This window comes from Equus asinus, chromosome 21 (assembly GCF_041296235.1).
Source record: "Equus asinus isolate D_3611 breed Donkey chromosome 21, EquAss-T2T_v2, whole genome shotgun sequence".
In the NCBI taxonomy this organism is placed as follows: domain Eukaryota; kingdom Metazoa; phylum Chordata; class Mammalia; order Perissodactyla; family Equidae; genus Equus; species Equus asinus.
The window spans coordinates 78,409,802-78,429,011 of NC_091810.1; the positions used below are offsets into that span (position 1 = coordinate 78,409,802).

Genomic DNA, 19,210 nt, shown 5'->3' on the forward strand with positions numbered 1-19,210 from the left:
CATACCATAATACTCATCCTTTTAAAGGGATTTATAGTATAGTCACTAAATTTTGCAACCATCACCATTATCGAATTCCAGAACACTTTCATCACCCCAAAAAGAAATCCTGTACCCATTAGCAGTCACTCCTCAATGCTCTCTCCCCCCAGCTCCTGGCAACTACTAATCTACTTTCTGTCTCTATGGATTTGTCTATTCTGGACATTTCAAATAAATGGAATAATACAATACCCTCACTGGCTTTTGGATCAGGCTTCTTTCACTTAGCATAATGTTTTCAAGGTTTATCCATGTTGTAGCATGTATCAGTATTTCATTCGTTTTTACGGCTAAATAATAACCCATTTTATGGATATACCACCAATTTTGTTCATCCATTCACCAGCTGATAAGACACTCTGGTTTTCACTTTTTGGCTATTATGAATAATGCTGCTATGAACACTACTGTATAGATTTTGTGTAAACATGTTTTCAACTGTCTTGGGTTTATTCCTACAAGTGGAATTGTGGGGTCATCTATGTTTAGCATTTTGAGAAACCACCAAATTGTTTTCCAAAATTGCTGCACCATTTTACATTCCCATCAGCAAGGTACAAAGATTTCAATTTCTCAACATCCTCTCCAACACGTCATTTTGTCTTTTTGATTATAGCCGTTCTAGTAGGTTCAAAGTGGCATGTCATTGTGGTTTTGGTTTGCATTTCTCTAGTGACTAATAACGTGGAGCATCTTTTTGTATATTTATTGGTCCTATTTGGAGAAACATCTATTTCAGTCCTTTGTCTAATTTTTAATTGAGTTGTCTTTTTATTGTTGAGTTGAAAGAGTTCTTTAGATATTCTGGGTACTTAGATACATTATTTACAAATATTTCTCTCATTCTGTGGGTTGTCCTTTCACTTTCTTGATAGTGTCCTTTGAAGCACAAATGTTTATAATTTTGATGAAGTTTCATTTGCCTATTCTTTCTATTATCACTTGTGCTTTTGATAGCATATCTCAGAAACTTTTCCCTAATCCAAGGTCATGAAGAGTTATATGCTTATGTTTTCTTCTAAAAGTTTTATAGTTTAGCTCTTACACTTAGGTCTATGATCCATTCCAAAAAATTCTCTGGAAATTTATCCTTCTGCCTGTGGATACCCAGTAATCCCAGCACCCTTTGTTCACACTATTCCTTCCCCCATGGAATTGTCCTGGCACCCTTGTCAAAAACAATGACCATAAATGTATTTCTGCAGGTCTGTTCTATCCCAATGATTCATACATTTATCCTTATGACAGTAACATACTGTCTTGATTACTATAGCTTTGTAGCAAATCTGGAAGTGTGAGTTCTCCAACTTGGTTATTTCAATATTGTATTGGCTATTTCAGTCCTTTGCATTTCTTTACGAATTTTAGTATCAGACTGTCAATTTCTGGGGGAAAAATGGCAGCTGGAAATTTCATAGGGATTGTGTTGAATCTGTAGATCAATTTGGGGAGTATGTCTATCTTAACAATGTCGAGCATTCCACTGAAATGAACATGGCACATCTTTCCACTTATCTAGGTCTTCTATAATTTCTTTCAATGATGTTTTGTAGTTTTCAGTGTACAAATCTTGGACATTTTTGTTAAAGTTATCCCTATATATTTTATTCTTTTTGATATTATAAATGGAATTGTGTTCTTAATTTCATCTTTGAACTCTTCATTGTTAGCATACAGAAATGCAATTGGTTTTTGTATACACAAATACAGCATGATATATTCTGCAACTTTGCTGAACTCATTTGTTAGTTATAATAGGTTATTTTATTGCTTAAGAGAGTCTATATACAAGATCACGCTGTCTGCTAATATAGTTTTTCTTCTTCCTTTCCAACCTATATGCCTTTTCTTTCTTTTCCTTAACTAACTGCCCTGGCTAGAACCTGTAGTACAATGCTGAATGGAAGTGTCTAGAGTGGACATTCTTACCGGGTTCCTCATTTTAGGGGAAAAGCTTTCAGTCTTTCACCATTGAGTATGACACTAGCTATGAGTTTTTTGTAGATGTTCTTTATCACTTCTCATCTTTTACCAGTTGGTTATTTTTAATTTTATAAAAGGGTGTTAGATTTTATCAAATGCTTTGAGAGTCTGCTGAGATGATCATGTGGTTTTTATCCATTATTCTCTTAATATGATATATTCAGTCATTTATTTTTGTAGTTGAACAAGGTTTGCACTCTTGGGATAAATTGCACTTGGTCATGGTATACAATCCTTTTAACATGTTGGATTTGGTTTACTTGTATTTTGTTGAGAATTTTTATGCCTATAGTTACAGGTATTAGTCTGTTGTTTTCTTGTGATGTATTTGTCTGATTGTGGTATCAGGGTAATAATGGCTTTACAAAATGAGTTAGGAAGTGTTCTTTCATCTATTTTTTGAAAGAGTTTTTGAAGGATGAGTGTTAATTCATTAAACATTTGATAGAATTCATCAAGAAGCCATCTCAGCCTGGGCTTTTCTCTATGGGAAGATTTTTTAAATTACTAATTTAATCTCTTTTTATTCTAGGTCTATTCAGATTTTCTATTTCTTCCTGAGTCATTTTTGACAGCTTGTGTCTCTCTAGGAATTTGGCCATTTCATCTAGCATATCTGATTTGTTGGCATACAATTATTCATAGTATTTCCTTCATAGTTCCTTTATTTCTGTCAGGTCAGTAGTAATGTCCCCTCTTTCATTCCTAATTTTAGTAATTTGAGTCCTCTTCCTTTTTTTTATTGGTTATTGTAGAAAAGGTTTGCCAATTTTGATCTTTCCAAGGAACCAGCTTTTGCTTTTGTTGATTTTTCTCCTTTATTCTTATTCTCTATTTCATTTATTTCCTCTTTAGTCTTTATTATTTCCTTCCTTCTACTTGCTTTAGGTTTACTTTGCTCTTCTTTTTCTAGTTTCTTAAGGTTAAGGTAAGTTATTGATTTAAGATCTTTCTTCCTTTACATAATAGAGATGTTTACAGTTATAAATTTCTCTCTCAACACTCCTTTAGCTGCATTCCATAAGCTCTGGTATGTTGGTTTTCATTTTCATTCATCTCACAGTATTCTCTAATTTCCCTTTAAAGAACCATTGGTCATTTAGCCATGTGTTGTTTCATTTTCACATTTGTAGATTTCCCAAATTCCTTTCTGTTACAGTTATCTAGTTTCATTCCACTGTGGTTAGAGAACACACATGTTGGTATGTTTCAATCTTTTTAAATGTATTGAAGCTTCTTTTATGGCCTCATATATGGTTTAATCTGGAAAGTATTCCATATGCACTTGAGAAGAATTTGTATTCTGCTGTTGTTGGGTGGAGTACTCTGTTGATATCTGTTAGATCTGTGTCTTTGAATCTAAAGTATGTGTCTTGTAGACAACACATAGCTATATTGTGTCTTTTCATCCTTTCTGCCAACTCTGCCTTTTGATTACATTTAATGTGATTACCAATAAGATAGGATTTATGTTTGACATTTTGCTACTTGTTTTCTCCGTATCTTATGCAGGTTTTTGTTCGTCTTGTATTCCTCCATTACAGCCTTCTTTTGTGTTAAAAAGATATTTTCCCATTTTAATTCCCTTGTTGTTTCTTTTACTATTTTTGAGTTTTACTAAACGTTTTTAAGGGTTTTCTTTAGTGGTTGCCCTGGGAAATACAAATAACATCAAAAAATGAGCAGATTAATACAAACTTATAATACACAAAAACTTCGCTTCAATCTCTCTCTCCCTTCCTCCCTTGTCTGTACTATTATTGTCATACAAATGACATATTTATATAAGCCCATCAAAAGAGTTTTATAATTATTTCTTTATAAGTTATCTTTTAAATCAGACAGCACATAAAAACAGTTTCAAACAAAAGCAATTTGTACTGTCTTTTATATTTACTTATGTATTTACCCTGACCAGTGCCCTTATTTCTCCATGTGGATTCAAGTTACTAACTCATGTCCTTTTCTTTCAACACAAAAGACTCCTTTTAGTATTTCTTTCAGGAAAAATCTGCTAGCAATAAATCCCCTGCTTTTATTGATCTTGGAATGTCTTGATTTTGCCTCTGTTTTTGAAGGACAGTTTTGCTGGATATAGAATTACTGGTTGACAGTCTTTTTCTTTCAACTCTTTGAATATGCCATCTCACTGATTTCCAGTCTCTGTCGTTTCTGATGAAACGTCACCTGTTAATCTTACTGAAGATCCCTCATACGTGACGAGTCACATTTCTTTCATTGCTTTCAAGATTCTCTCTCTTTCAATGGTTTGCTTATTGCGTGTCTGGATGGCTCTCTTTGATTTTTATCCTAGTTGGAATTTGTTGAGATTCTTAGATGTGCCGATTAATGTTTTCCATCAAATCTGGGAAGTTTTCAGCCATTATTTCTTCAAATATTCTTTCTGCTTCTTTTTTCCTCTCCTCACCTTCTAGGACTCCTATTAAGTGTACACTGGTACACCTGATGGTGGTGTACAGGTCTCTGAGGCTCTGTTCATTTTTCTTTATTCTTTTTTAGTTTTTGTACCTCTAACAATAATGTCAATTGATTTATCTTCAGGTCTCTGTTTTATTTTCTTGCCAGTTGAAATCTGCTGTTCAGCCTCTCGAGTGACTCATTTCAGTGATTATACTTTCCAATTCCAGAATTGCTATTTATCATCTCCTTATTGATACTATTTGATGAGACATTTTTCTCATACTTTCCTTTTAATTCTTTGACATGGTTTCTTTTAATTCTTTGGACTCATTTATTTTTTGGTGAGGAAGATTGGCCCTGAGCTAACATCTGTTGCCAATCTTCCCCTTTTTGCTTGAGGAAGATTGTCACTCAGCTAACATCCATGCCAATCTTCCTCTACTTTGCATGTGGGATGCCAGCACAGCATGACTTGATGAGTGGTGTATAGGTCCATGCCCAGGATCTGAACCTGCGAACCCAAGGCTACTGAAGCAGAGTGCACAAACTTAACCACTATGCCATATTTTAATAGCTAATTTAAAGTGTTTATCTAGTAAATCCAATGTCTGAGATTACTGAGGTTCAGTTTCCATTGATTGTCTTATTTCCTGTGTATAGGCCATAGTTTCCTGTTTCTTTGCACAATTTGTAATTTTTTATTCAAAACTGGACATTCTAATTAATACGTGTCAACTTTAGAAATAAGATTATTCTAGTGTTGTTGCTGTTTGTTTAGTGACTTTCCTGGACTAATTCTATAAAATCTGCATTCTTTCTCACATGTGGATTGCTTCCATAAAGACTGTATTCTTTCTCTTCAGTGTCACCACTGAAGTCCTTGCTCAATTAGCTTGGTGGTCAGCTAGTGACTGAAAAGATGTTTCCTTACAAGCCTCGAACTGAGTGTTCCAGTTTTTGTTGGGGCTCTCTGTGTTTGTGTTGTGGTGCACCTTCAACAAAGCAGCTTACAACTCTGCCTTATCCTTTATTTCTTGCTTGTGCAGAGTCTCAAGGTTAGCCAGAAGTGAGGATTCAGGTTCTTCTCAGTTTCCTGAACATGTGCACAACCCTGCACATGCATGTAGCCTTGCAGATGCCTATGAATACATCCAAACTTTTCAAAGGCCCCTATGGCCACCTCATTCCCTAGTTCCTCCTTTTAAGTTTTTTGTCAGCATCTTGCTAGTTACAACTGTTAATGCCACCTTTGGCAGATGCAATGTTAAGTAAAGAACACTGACAATTTCAACAAATGTCCTGTGGTAGAGTTTTTCTCAAAGAACAAGGTATGAGTCAGGTTAAATAAATACAAGCCCTGATAATGGAACTTTTCAGCAAGCTGGCAAAAGGTCAACTAATGAAAATTCTCTGGAGATGGGGCTTTTGGGGAGTTCCAAGCCCATTAATGACCCCTCCAGTGGCTACTAAGCTGCTGGTTTTCATGGCTCTCTCAGTTGTGAGACTGGTAGTTTTCAAAGCTACCAGAGAGCTTGGTAGAAGAGGATGGAATTAGGGACCACAGGGCTCACTGTTCCGTGAGTCAGCTGTTTTTCTTGAATAACATTCTTCGGATTGATGTAGGACTTTAGTTAATTTCTATAGTTCTGAAAAAGTTGATTTTGACAGTTTTTGTCACTGTTCTCATTGTTTTTATGGAAGAGAAGATTTTTGGAAGTCTCTGATATATATGTTTCAACATCAGTTTTACTTTTGCACCATCACTTATTTATCTAACTACACTCCTAACTGCTGAACCTTTAGTTTGCTTCTAATTTTTTACTATTATAAAAAAGCCAATCTGAACAGCCTTAAAACTAAATATATGAGCTTATTCTTAGTTATTTCCTTAGGATATGGACATCATAAAGGCTCGTGATACATATCATCAAAAAGTCCTCCAGGGATGACGGATGTATCATCAACTGCATTCCACCAAAGGGCAATGTATGAGAATGCCCAACAGCCCTACTAGGTTTTCACGATACTTGGCTTTTCTTATTGCATTTAAGAGCTGCCTATAAGTCCGTTTCTCAAAACTCTCTCTTCTGTTGAAGTCTAATAGTCTCTTCTCTCTCCTTTTCAGACCTCTCTTTTCCGGTCCCCAAAATTCAATTTCCCAAGATTCAAGCCTTTATAACCCTTTACATTCCCTTTTCTTCAGAGTAGCCTCACTACTCAAAGACTCTGACTTCCGAGACTATCAGTCACTCTAAAATATGTAACCCTAATACTAACGACTTTCTTGCACACTTCTCATATTGTTTCAATTCTTCATTGGGACAAAACTCCACTTAGATGTTTTACCATCAAATTCAACAAGTACCAAATGCACCAATCTCCCCTAAAATTGAGATGCTAAATAAGCCAAAAATAGGGTAGCATAAAAAGCATATGTGAAAGATATAATTTAGAATACTATAAAAGATAAAGTTGAAAAATCTTTGTGAAAGTTTAGAAAAACAGCAATTTCTCTAGAACTAGTTCCCAATGGACAAACTAAAAGTCTACCTCAAATAAGAAAGAATAAAATAACAGCCAAATCCAGATGGCCTAAATTACCATCATAATTCAATGAGAAAGTTAGGACTTGGAACTGCGTGGTCAGCCAACAGAATACATACGGGAAGGGCATCAGTAGTCAGAATGTACTAGTAACATTTCCCAGGAAAACACATCAGTTTTGCTGCTTTTTCCCAGTCACCAACTGTTCCCACTTGGTTCTGGCAATAATAATGGCCTCCTTTCTCCCCTCATCAGTTCATGAAGGCATGTGATGAGGGGAACATACTCTGTTCCCTTCTCCTCTTCCCCACCCTGGGACCTGGAATGAAGTACCTCCAAGCCAAGGCCTACTGCACCCCACAATAAGACAGCAGCTGCGTCCAGAGGAAATCCAATCTCCTGATCATCACACAAACTTCTCAAAGACAATACAGTCAGCTAAACTGCCACATTTTCTGGGATACCACTGTCTGAAATGTGACACTGGGATATAGAAGGCATGATTCTATGACAAAAATTATTGGAGAATTAACAAGTGAGGTTTTTGCAAAGCTAACAGAGGATTCCAAGTTCTTACTTGAGAAGTTTACTCGTATCAATTAAACTTCTCCTAATAAAAGAAAGGATGAATGCAATGATGATGATAATAACAAAGAACCATTTGGAAAATAATTATCAGAAGAGGTGTCTAAAATACTTATCAAAATGCTAATGAGGGTGGGAAAAAATCAAAAGAATGGTTGCAAGCAGGGAGGAGGCAAGGATTTTACATGAAAAAATATAAGGCGAACATGCTGTTGTCATGGTTATGCTATGTATCTTGAGAGCGGTTTAAGTTGCACAGGTATATGTATTTGTTGAAACTCATAGAATGGTTCATTTGAGATCTGTGTACTTTATAGCATACAAATTTTATGCCAAAAAAGAAAAAAATAACTATAAACAAATACTGAATTCTAGTTAATGATATGCATGCTGAAGTTTTTAGGGGAAGTGTACTGATGTCTGCAACTTACTTTGAAATACATTTTAAAAAGATGAATTGATAGGAGGATGGATAATTACATGACACAGCGAAACAGTAAAACTGTTAATAATAGAATCTGTGTGGCAAGTACATGGGTGTTCACTGTGAAACTCTTTCAACTTTTCTTATAGGTTTAAAAATTTCATAATAAAATGTTGACAAAAAATTGCTACATGGAGCCAGGATTCTTTCATTAGTTTTTGATTTAGTTTTTGACCAATGCAATGCCAAGAGAGAATGAACGTGAAAACAGTAATTAAGCATGGTGTAAAAATATAGAGCTCTTTTAAAAAATAAACAGCAAAAATCATATCAAGTTGGTAAGTAAGGAGTATACTTTTGAATTATTTTAGTTATCAAAGATATTTTGTTGTTTAACAATTTTGTGGTTAACTACAGTCAATGAACTGGTAACAAGAAAAGCACCAGAGAGCCCCCATGTCATTTTATGTCCATGAGATTCAGCTTTAATTCTAGTAGCTTTCCTTTCAGACTCAGACCAAACTAGGCACAGAATAAATATAAATATGGTAGAACTGATAGGGATGGTGGGGACAGGGAGAATGGGGTGGGGGCAGACAAGTAGACTGCATATCAAGTAGGGACATAGCTATAAAGTTGTACAAATCTAAAATACTTCTTATAATCACACTTAAAATCACATTATGCGTATTTAAGGACTCTTAGAGATTTCGAGTCACAAATTATCTCCATCTTGACCAAAACAGTGGGGCAACAGTACAGTATGTGTTTCCTTACACAGTCAGCCATTCTGTCATTTGTTTACTTTTCTCTTGCTCATACTCCATCTAATGCACTCAACAAATCTTGCTGGCTCCACCACTGAAACACATCCAGAATCCGATCATTTCCCACTAACTCCACCCCTTGCTTGAATTACTGTAGCAGCCTCCTCTAGCGCTTCTGTCCTGCCCCTTTTCTGTCTATTCTCAACACAAAAGCCAAGAGCAATTCTGTTGAAATCTAACTCAGATCATGTCTCTCTGCTCAGAATTCCCCAAAGGCTCCTCATCTCACTCAGAGCAAAAGTCAAAGTCCTTTACCACAGCCTACAAAGCCCTTGGTCATCTGGCTTCTCTTACTTCTCCCTCTTGCTCACTCTGCTCCAGCCACACAGACCTTTCCCCTAGTCCTCAAACACACCTAACATCCTTCTGCTTCAGGGCCTTTGAAATCCCTGTTTCCTCTTCCTGGAATGCTCTTCCCCAAGATATCCACATGGCTCTTTCTCTACCGTTTTCAGGTCTTCCCTCAAATGACATGTTCTCTGTGAGGCATTCTCTAGCCAATTCACTTGAAATTCTACCATACTGCATTCCCTATCCCTCTTTCCTGCTATAGTTTTCTTCATAACATTTACCATCTAACATATATGATTTACTTATTTATATTGTTTATTGTCTGTCATCTCCCACTAGAAGGAAAGCTCCACAGAAGAGGTATTTTTGTCCATTTATCATTGCTGTATCCCTGGCACCTAAGAATAAATATTTGTTGACTGACTGAATGAATGGATTCTCCTTGTAAGCATATGTTACCTGGTAGTGGTGGTTTTCCCCTCCATCTTTTGACTGTTCCAGATTTTCACTGTGCCATCATTTGAACATGTTGCAAAAAGTGAGTGTTCATCAGAGACTCTAATTCGATTTACAGCAGATTTGTGTTCATGAAGATGTGCAACAAGCAGCCCTTTAGGACGCCATCCTAAGCAAAAGCAAAGGAATGTGTCTTAAACTATAGTTTACAAATACAATCTTCCCCTCAGCCTCCCAGCTACAGTCACCAATAACCAGCACGAGAACAATTATAAGAACTAAATGAAGGGTACCAATAGCTAGCCAATACCGAGTGGTCTACTGGAACCATGACAGATACTATTATCTATTGAGCAAGACATCCAAGACAGCAATTAACTGTTGCTCAAATAGACTGAGAAAGACTGAATCTGGGACCTTCTCTAGCATCTGAGAAGGCACAATAGTCACTTGCTAGCCAGAAAAACCCTGACTACTTGCTCAGTAGTGAGAGGTGATGACTATCCTGACCTAGAGAAAGCAGGAGCTAGGGAAGCAGCCAGAGGCTGCAAGTCTCAAAGACCCAGATCCACCACACCATAAATGTGTGACTTTGGGGTACTTATTGAAACTCTCTGAGCTTCAATTTCCTCAAAAGTAAAATGATGAAAGTATTACTTAACCCAAAGAGTGACTACATGGTTAATTAGATGTATGAAGAGTCTCATATTGTCCCAGGCCCATAGTAAACACCCAAATGTTTATTTCTTCCCTATCTGCCATCATTTATTCTATGGTATCAGTATGTTGGTATAAATGGTATTACAAATTACAGCCTCAGAATGCCCATGGATTTTCTAGTACTTTCTTTATGACATCTATACCCCTCTGCTTCATTATGCATATTATTTTTGTATATGATTAATTTCCTTTATGATAAATTCCCTGAGACCAGAGACCATGTCTTATCCATTCGGATTATCTAGCATGTCCTTGCATATAATTGTCTTCAATGTTTGCTGAATAAACTTTTATATTGTGTAACATTTAATCATATTTAATATTAGTCTATTTTAAAACAAAACAGAAAACTATGCTGAAGATAATACTATATTGGGAGTCAGCACTGTGCCTAACTAAGTGACAACAATATCATTTTAGGATGAAATTATTTTTCACCAAGAAACATTTTTGAAACCCAGACTACAGCCAAGCATGGCTTACTCTAAGATAAAAAAATAGATTGTTTCCTCTTGGATCTCTAGCCCACATGTGTGGGAAGAACAGCTGAATACAATTTTTAAGGAGGATATGCTGGATTTGAAAGTGATCAAAAACACTTTGCCATGAAGCCTAGATAATCTACCAGGCTAGGTTGAACATTTCCCTCTAGAGAAAACCAATTTCATGCAATCACTCAAGTGTAAAAAGAAAAAATCAAGAGTCCAACAGTCATTGCACATTTCTTGAACCACAAAATTTGACACCTTTTCTGTGATTACTGAATAAAACGTATAGCTCCACTTAAGTATAAAATGCCACTTATGAAGACAGATTCTATCATAAAATAAAGTAGACAGTTTGTGGTCAACTTTTTTTGTTTTTAAAGCAGGGCTGGTAAATAATATCAAACTATATTACAGAAACAATTTTATTTTGATAAGAAAGAATGTGACTAGAGATGACACTTACCGCTTTACATTTTCTAAATCTTTAAATCACTGATCTCTATCAGCATTTTCCCCACGTTCACAATAGAAGCCCATGGGAATTCACATAATTTTTAAATCTCTATGCATAGGCACACTATGCATTTCCCCTCAGAGTTTTCAAGCTAAATTTTTATTATTAAAATCTATATACAGAAACTCATTAAAATGTTTTTCAAAATCTACAAATATCAGAGACTAACTCTACCACATTACACTGAGCAAGTCTGTTAACACAGCTGAGTCACATCTTCATCTTAAATACTTTTAAATTTTCTCAGAAAGTAGGAGATTTTCCCCAAAATGTTGATAATTGTTGATGGTGGGTTTATAGATGATTTTGTTTTCTTTTTAAAAGTATCCATTATTTTCTAAATTTATCTTTTTTTAAAGGAAATTAATAGATTTTAAACCCTTCAGAAATTAAAAGCCAGAGTTTACTCCAAGAAGCCTGACATTCAATGAGAAAGTGACATGACACTAAGCAGGCAGGTAAAACTAAGCACTATACATGGGTCCATTTTTGGACAGAGACAGGCTAAAATACAAAATAGTAAGTGGTCTAAACAAGACACTGCAAGTTGCCTCCAGAGCTAAGAAGATCCAAATTCCAGAAATAATGACTTAAGATTTCTCATTTATTTTGCTTCTTCCTCTGGGCTTCCAAAGTGACAGTTTTGTTCTGACTTCCTCTGCCTGGTATCCTAGGCTCCGGCCCCCAGGCTGGGATACAACTACCTAGCAACAGCTCTTTACCAGGTGGTGGTGGTTTACTCTCCCACTCCGCGTTTTCCATCATCTGCTTAGCTATCCTCTCAGCATTACACTGCTCCCGCTTTTGTTGTATGAGCTGCTGAAGTTCAGTTTTACAAGTTGTGATCCGAATCTGGTAGGTGGATGGTAAAATTGTACTACTTAAAACCTGTATTGTTGGTTTTCTATTTTGGACATTTGTCACTTCTGGAATCTGCAAAACAAATCGAATTATAGGCATTTATGTCACAAGCAAAGTATATTTGATGATAAAAATGTATTCCTGCTCTCTCATTATATCAACTTTCTGTCCTTATTAATGTATTCATTTTTAAACCCATTTAAATACAATGACATTTTTTCAATGAAAACCTAGTTAAAATGAAGCTTAACCACAAACATTATATTTCCATACCTCTACATTATTAAAAAAAATTATCAGTGCATCGATAACATTAAACAAAAATCCTCATTAATTTAAGTGAAAGAAGTACAAATTTATCACTTGGTTGAGTTAATATTTTTCATTTAAAATATGATTTGCTAAGGAAGAGTTACCTTAAATTACAAGTTTATTTCAAATATATCAAAGTCATCATGACATTTCTCACACAAGGCAAACTTGGGACTTCTCTTTCCAGAAGTATTTCTGCTATTTTACAGATATAACTATATTAGAGGAAGAATAAAATGAGATTTAAAAGGTTCACTGTAGCCTAATTATAATCACAATTCATAATGAAGTCTTCAACCCCCTGTTCAGATCACTTTATCAATGAGTACTCTAAAATGAGACCTTTTACTTTTTTCTTTTTTTTTTGGTGAGAAAGATTGGCCCTGAGCTAATATCTCTTGCCAATCTTCTTCTTTTTGCTTGAAGAAGATTATCACTGAGCTATGTGCCAATCCTCCTCTATTTTGTGTGTGGGACACCACCACAGCACAGCATAACGAGCGGTGTGTAGGTCCGCACCAGGGACCCAAACCCACAAACCCCAGGCCGCCAAAGAAGAGCACGTGAACTTAACCATTATGCCACCAGGCTAGCCCCGAAAATGAGACCTTTTTTGGTTCTTTCAATAACTACATATCCATTTGGCTATAAAATTAAAGATAAACCTGCCTTAGAAAGAAACATGTCCTCCCTAAAGGACAAGTCACTATATTGATTTTTCTGGTATAAACACAGCCTTTAAAAGTCCAAAACAGTAGAATGGGATTGAAAGACGAAAGGAACACTACTGCCTAGATGATAGTACCTGCGGAGAAGTTGACAAAGGGACACAAATGCCAGCAGAGGACTCAGAACGAGGAGGCTTCCCAGTCTGAATCACCTCCTGGTCACTCCCTTTAGGTAGGGCCTGTGGGATGTTTGGTGGTTCCAATGACCCAAACATGCTTTTCCATTCTTCATTTACATTTGAGTCTTGTTTTACATGTTTTCTAGCTATGAAAACAGATTCAGAATAGTTAGTCTGTAGGAAGCCTCTAAAACCTTTATTGCTTTTTTTTTTTTGGTGGGAGAGGAACAGCAGTGGACTTCACATCCTATTGGTTCTTTATGATCTCCAATTTATCTATATTTATATATCAACTCATTAACTCTCACTGCATCTCTAGGGCAGATGAAACAGATGCACTTTCAATGGTATTAATAACTAGACATAACTGCTTCCTAGTTTCCCAAGGCTAGCTCCATCTCATGTAACCTCTTTATCTGAAGAACCAACAATAGAAACAACTTTTTCAAATGTCGCTGACCACAATGCTAAGTAGGACCTCTCTATTTCCAGTATCAGTTACATGGGAAACAAACAAAAAAATAGAAGAAATAAAATAGCAATTGCTATACAGCTACCTCCTGACTATAAAGAGATGAGAAATCCTTTATTTTATTAATCTTTGTCTAATTACAAAAAGTACATCAAGTAACACAAAGTTCTAGCATTACTAAAATATAACACAAACTGCCCCCATAACTTTGTACACCTCATAAAATACACAGTAGTTTAATGCTTTATTACTGTATTGTTTTCCAAAAATAAAATAATATATACTGTTTCACAACTTGCTTTTTCTCCTACCTAACTAAATATGCTGAACATTTATTTAACCATTCCCCTATTAAGGGACAATTACAGTAGTCCCCCCTTATCCACAGGGGGACACATTCCAAGACCCCCAGCAGATGCCTGAAACTGCAGATAATGCCCAACCCTATATATACTATGTTTTATCCTATATGTACATATTTGAGGTACAACAGCAAAACTACCATGAATTTCTTTTTCCTTCTTCACAATTTCACAAATAGAAGATTCGTTCTTACCACAGATCTTAGCAACCTCAGCATACAATTTTCTTCTTTTTTTATTAAGTAGAGAGCTTTTACCTTTTCACTTAAAAAGCAATTTAAGGCTTCCCTTTGGCATATCCAAATTGCCAGCATCACTACTTTGCATTTTGGGGCCATTTATTTAGTAAAATAAGGGTTACTTGAACACAAGCACAGCAATACCAGGACAGTCAATCTGATAACCAAGATGGCTACTAAGTGACTAACGGGCAGGTAGCATACACAGTGTGGATACGCTGGACGACGGGGTGATTTACATCCTGAGTGGGAGAGAGTAAGACAGCAAGAGATTTCATTTTGCTATTCAGAATGGCACACAATTTAAAACTTATGAATTGTTTCTTTCCGGAATTTTCCATCTATTATTTTGGACCACGGCTGACTGTGGGTAATCGAAACCAGAGAAAGGGAAACCGCAGGCAAGGGGGAATTACTGTATTTCCTTTGTTTTCTTTGAGAATATTCTTATACATATTTCTACACATTCCTGTCAGTGTTTTTAGGAGAAAATTCCAGAACTGAAAACAGCGAGTCAAAGAGTAAGGACGTTGCCTTCTAAAAAGAATACATTCAATTTATAATCTCATCAACAGTGTATGAAAATCCCTATTTCCCTAAAACATTGCTAACACTAGGTATCTTCAGTCTTTGCTAATCCATATAGGCAGAAAATCGCATCCATTGTTTTAATTTGCACTTATTTACCTTTTCAAATATTGCATTTCTACTCTTCTATAAGTTGTACGTTCAAATCCTCCACTATTTTTCTTTTGGGGTGCTTGTATTTTTCTTAATAATTTGTATGCGTGCTTTACATATTATGGGTGTAAACCACTGATAAGTTGCAAATACTTTATGCCCAGTTTGGCAGAGGTTTATTTTAAATATAATTCATCAGTTGCCCTCAAAATCTGATACTGGAATAGGGGGATTTATAAAGGCATGTATTTCGAAAGGAGTACATCTCCAGAAAGGGTTAAAGGAGGAAAACACAAGATCTTAAAATCCTCACACTATCAATGTCAATGTCACTGTCATAAGAGCTGTCAGTTCTAAATCTCGAGATTTCAAATGGTTAAGGTTTCTCTGATTTCTACTCTTTTGTATTTCATAATAACAAGACTAATCTTTTCAATTCACTAGGCATTACCTAGCAATAACAAACTAGAAAACTGTTACCTCATTTTACTTAGGCTATTGGCCTTGGGTCAGCATTTAAAGGATTGAAAAATAGAATTTCATCTTCAATCATACACCTCCACAGAGGCAACACGATTTTATTATAGGAGGAGGGCCTTAGAGTCAGGCTTTGGTTTGAATCCTGATTCGGACAGACACAGAGCCATGATTTTGGCAGGTTACTTAATCTCTTAACTGTTAGTTCTTTTCTCTACTTTTCCTCCCCCAAATCTCCCTGCTATGTAATGGAGTCACTCACTGTATTTTGAAAGTTCTATATCTGGGGAATGTAATTTTTTATTTTACTACTAATTAGCTAAAACCAGCCTTATGAAATAATGAATAATAACAAGCTAAACAGACACACACAAATACTAACCTCGCTTGTCATCTGGTTCCTGTTTGGTTTTAACAAGATCCACTTGTCTCCCAGTTATGCCTAAGGCTGCCAAGTCAATTACACCTTTCTGACTACCATCATGAAGATGGCTCTGGTCCACTATATTGGCCTTGGCTTTGTTAGATTTCATCATGAAGTCCTTCAGTGCCAAAAGTTTGTCTTCCTCTTCTTCCGTCATTCCCTAAAACCAAATAAAACCCCGTATGTTCTGGGTTACTTTCGCAAGTAAAAACAACAAGCCTCAGGATGACTAACAAACGAAGGGTCAAATCACCCAATTTAAAATTCTAAGAGTCAGAAGGGCAAAACGAAGCAAGCAAAGGCAAGAGAAAAAGAAAGCATCAATAGAGAACATCTCACTGCTCTGATCTCCCTGAACTCCAGCAGGGCACTTTCTACTTTGGATCATGATTCACATCTGAACGTTTTAAATGGGAGCATTAAGGTATAATTTATCTTCAAAATATTCAAAGAACTTAATACAGGACATGGTATCTAGGAGATCTTTAATATATAACTTAGAATAAACAAACATTAGTATATAAACAAAATTGAGGAAATACAATATTAAGCAAAAGGAAGTTTACCTACTTCAACTTTGTTCCTAGATGTATCGAGAATATTAAATGAGACGCTGTGTGTGAAGGCGCCAGATGATATATAAAACATTCTATACGCCTCAGGAATCAATGGGCATGCTGGCTCAACTGCAAATGTAAGCAACACACCCACTAGCAGTCTAAGATAATGGCATGACTGGAGTCAGACTGCCTAGGTTCAAATTCCAGCTCCATTACTTACTATCTGTAGGACCTTGAGCAAGTTACCCAATTTCTCTGTATCTCTATTTATCTATAAAATGAGAATTATTACTGTCTTATAAGGTTATTATAAAATTTTAATAAGTTAATCCACCTAAGAGACTTAGAACACTTGAAATTGACAGCCAATAAATACTAAATAAGTCAAGGTGGCACTTAAATATTCTGGTAAACGGAACATTTCTGCATTTTCTTCTTAACTTTCCAATCATCCACAGAATCCTCTAGAATGTGATTATGCCAATGAAAAGAAATTAAGAAAATGGCAATTCCCCTGAGGCCTCAATCTAGAATCTCCTTGGAATTTACATTAATATTCACAATCCTCAGGCACAATAGGACACAAACCCTAGAAAGTTAGAAAGCTAAGAAATAATGAAATAAAATTGCATTAAACTACAATAATCATAGAATTCTTGACTGAATTTTTTCCAATATTAACCTGAAATTTTTCTTTTATTTTCACTGCTCCTCCTAAAATTTGCTTAAAGTAGACAATTTTATAGCTATAGTTAAGAGTTCTATTCTTTTTGTTAGTGTAGCTTTTAGTTCACAAGAGAAAGGCTGTTCCAGTCCACAAAAGGGAAGGCCATCATAAAGGCCATAAAAAAGACTGAACTACTGACATATGCCACAACATGAAGGCACCTTGAAAATATTTTGCTAAATGAAAGAAGCCAGACACAAAAGACCACATATTATATGGTTCCATTCGTATGAAATATCCAACACAGGCACATTTGTAGAGACAGAAGGCAGATTCAGTGGTTGCCGGGGGCTCGGCGGGGGGGAGAAGCAAACGGGGAATGATTGCTAAGGGGCATGAGGTTTCTTTTTGGGATGATGAAAATGTTCTGGAATTAGACAGTGGTGACGGTTTCACAACTCTGTGAATATACTAAAAACCAATGAATTATACACTTTAAAACAGTGAATTTTATTATATGTGAATTATATCTCAATAAAAAATGTTAGAAATGTACCATCAAAAAAAACTGACAAGGACATTACAAGAAAGGAAAACTGAAGGACAAATCATTCATGAACCTAAATGCAAAAATAAAAAATGCAATAAAGTAGCAGCAAACCAAATCTAGCCTAAATGAAAATGAATTTTATATAATAGTTATATCCCTGTATTTTCTAGATTTTATATTTATGTATTTTATAATAAAAATTACTTAAATATAAATACAATATGATAAAGTTGTACTTAGCCTAAAAATCCAGGAATAAAAAGTTGATAACATGGGAAAATCAATCAGTATAGTTCACCACATCAACAGAAGAGAAAAACTACACAATGCTCTCAGGAGATAAAAGACATTTGATAAAATTTAACATTCTTCCATACTAATCCTTTTAGCGAGCCAGAAATGGAGGGCAATTTCCTTAATCTGATAAAAAGATTGTATAAAAAAGCTAATAGTAAACATCACACTAAATGGTATAATGTTGAGAGTTTTCCCAATGAGATGAGAAACAAGACAAGGATGCTCACTATCACCAATTCTATTTAACATTATCCTGAAGATCTAGTCATTTAAATAAGAAAAGGAAAACAAAAGTATTCAGAATGGAAAAAAATGAATGATACTGTTACTATTCAGACATGATATGACTGTGAATGTACAAATTCACAAGAAACATACAAGCAAGTTATTAGAATTGATAAGTAAGTTTTATGAGGTTGCTGGATACAAGATTAGTATAAAAAATGTTTTCTATATACCAGCTACAAAAATAACTTTTTATATATATCAATTCTAATAGTATTTAAAAAATCAAATACCCAAAATATTTATAATAAAACATGTATAAAACTCTACAAAGTAAATCATAAAACATTACTAAAATAAATTAAAGATCTAATTAAATAAAGACACATACCATGTTCATTGCCTAGAAGACTCAATATTGTCAAGACCTCAATTTTCTCCTAAAGGTTCCAATGCAATCTCAACCAATATACCAAAAAAAATTCTTTTTGTATAAAGTGACAAGCTGAATTAGAAACATCATGTGGAAAATGTAGATGGAAATGCAAAGGACCAAGGATAGCCAAGACAATCTTGAAAAAGAAAAATAAGCTCAGAGATTTTGCTGTAACCAGAGCTGAAGCCTAAGAAAGTGCAATACTAGCGTTAAGTCCATAGACACATCCACACACTTCTACTTCTGGCCGTGATGTAGCAACGACTAAATTCACCCTCCCACTTTAAACAACTTTAACACTTGACAAAAAACCATGAAACAACACTTTTCAGGCACTGGAAAACAAACAGGGCTGTGATCCCCTACGACTGTCCCAGCATCCTCTGGAGAGTCTCCAGGCCATGGCACAAGGAGAAGACTCAAACAGAGTCCAGTAGAGCCGAATTCAAGAGACACATCAGCGTTCACGGAAGCCACAAAGGCTAAATGTGTGGGGCAGAGAACT

The 19,210-nt window shown here is 35.5% G+C and overlaps 2 protein-coding genes across 3 annotated transcripts in view; one reads left to right on the forward strand and one right to left on the reverse strand.

Moving 5' to 3' along the window:
• The window catches only part of COL6A6 (collagen type VI alpha 6 chain), a 163,790-nt gene extending 155,613 nt beyond the window's left edge, over window positions 1–8,177 (forward strand). The window contains exon 38 of the mRNA XM_044754109.2: window positions 7,246–8,177. The gene's annotated coding sequence lies outside the window, so the exon portion shown is untranslated. The remainder of the gene's footprint in view (window positions 1–7,245) is intronic.
• The window catches only part of PIK3R4 (phosphoinositide-3-kinase regulatory subunit 4), a 65,990-nt gene that overhangs the window by 12,344 nt on the left and 34,436 nt on the right, over window positions 1–19,210 (reverse strand). For both annotated transcript variants that reach the window (XM_014859454.3, XM_044754110.2), the window contains exons 10-13: window positions 15,929–16,130; window positions 13,274–13,461; window positions 12,018–12,228; window positions 9,577–9,742 (exon numbers count right to left, since the gene is read on the reverse strand). In XM_014859454.3, coding sequence (XP_014714940.2) covers window positions 9,577–9,742; window positions 12,018–12,228; window positions 13,274–13,461; window positions 15,929–16,130 — 767 coding nt within the window. The remainder of the gene's footprint in view (window positions 1–9,576; window positions 9,743–12,017; window positions 12,229–13,273; window positions 13,462–15,928; window positions 16,131–19,210) is intronic.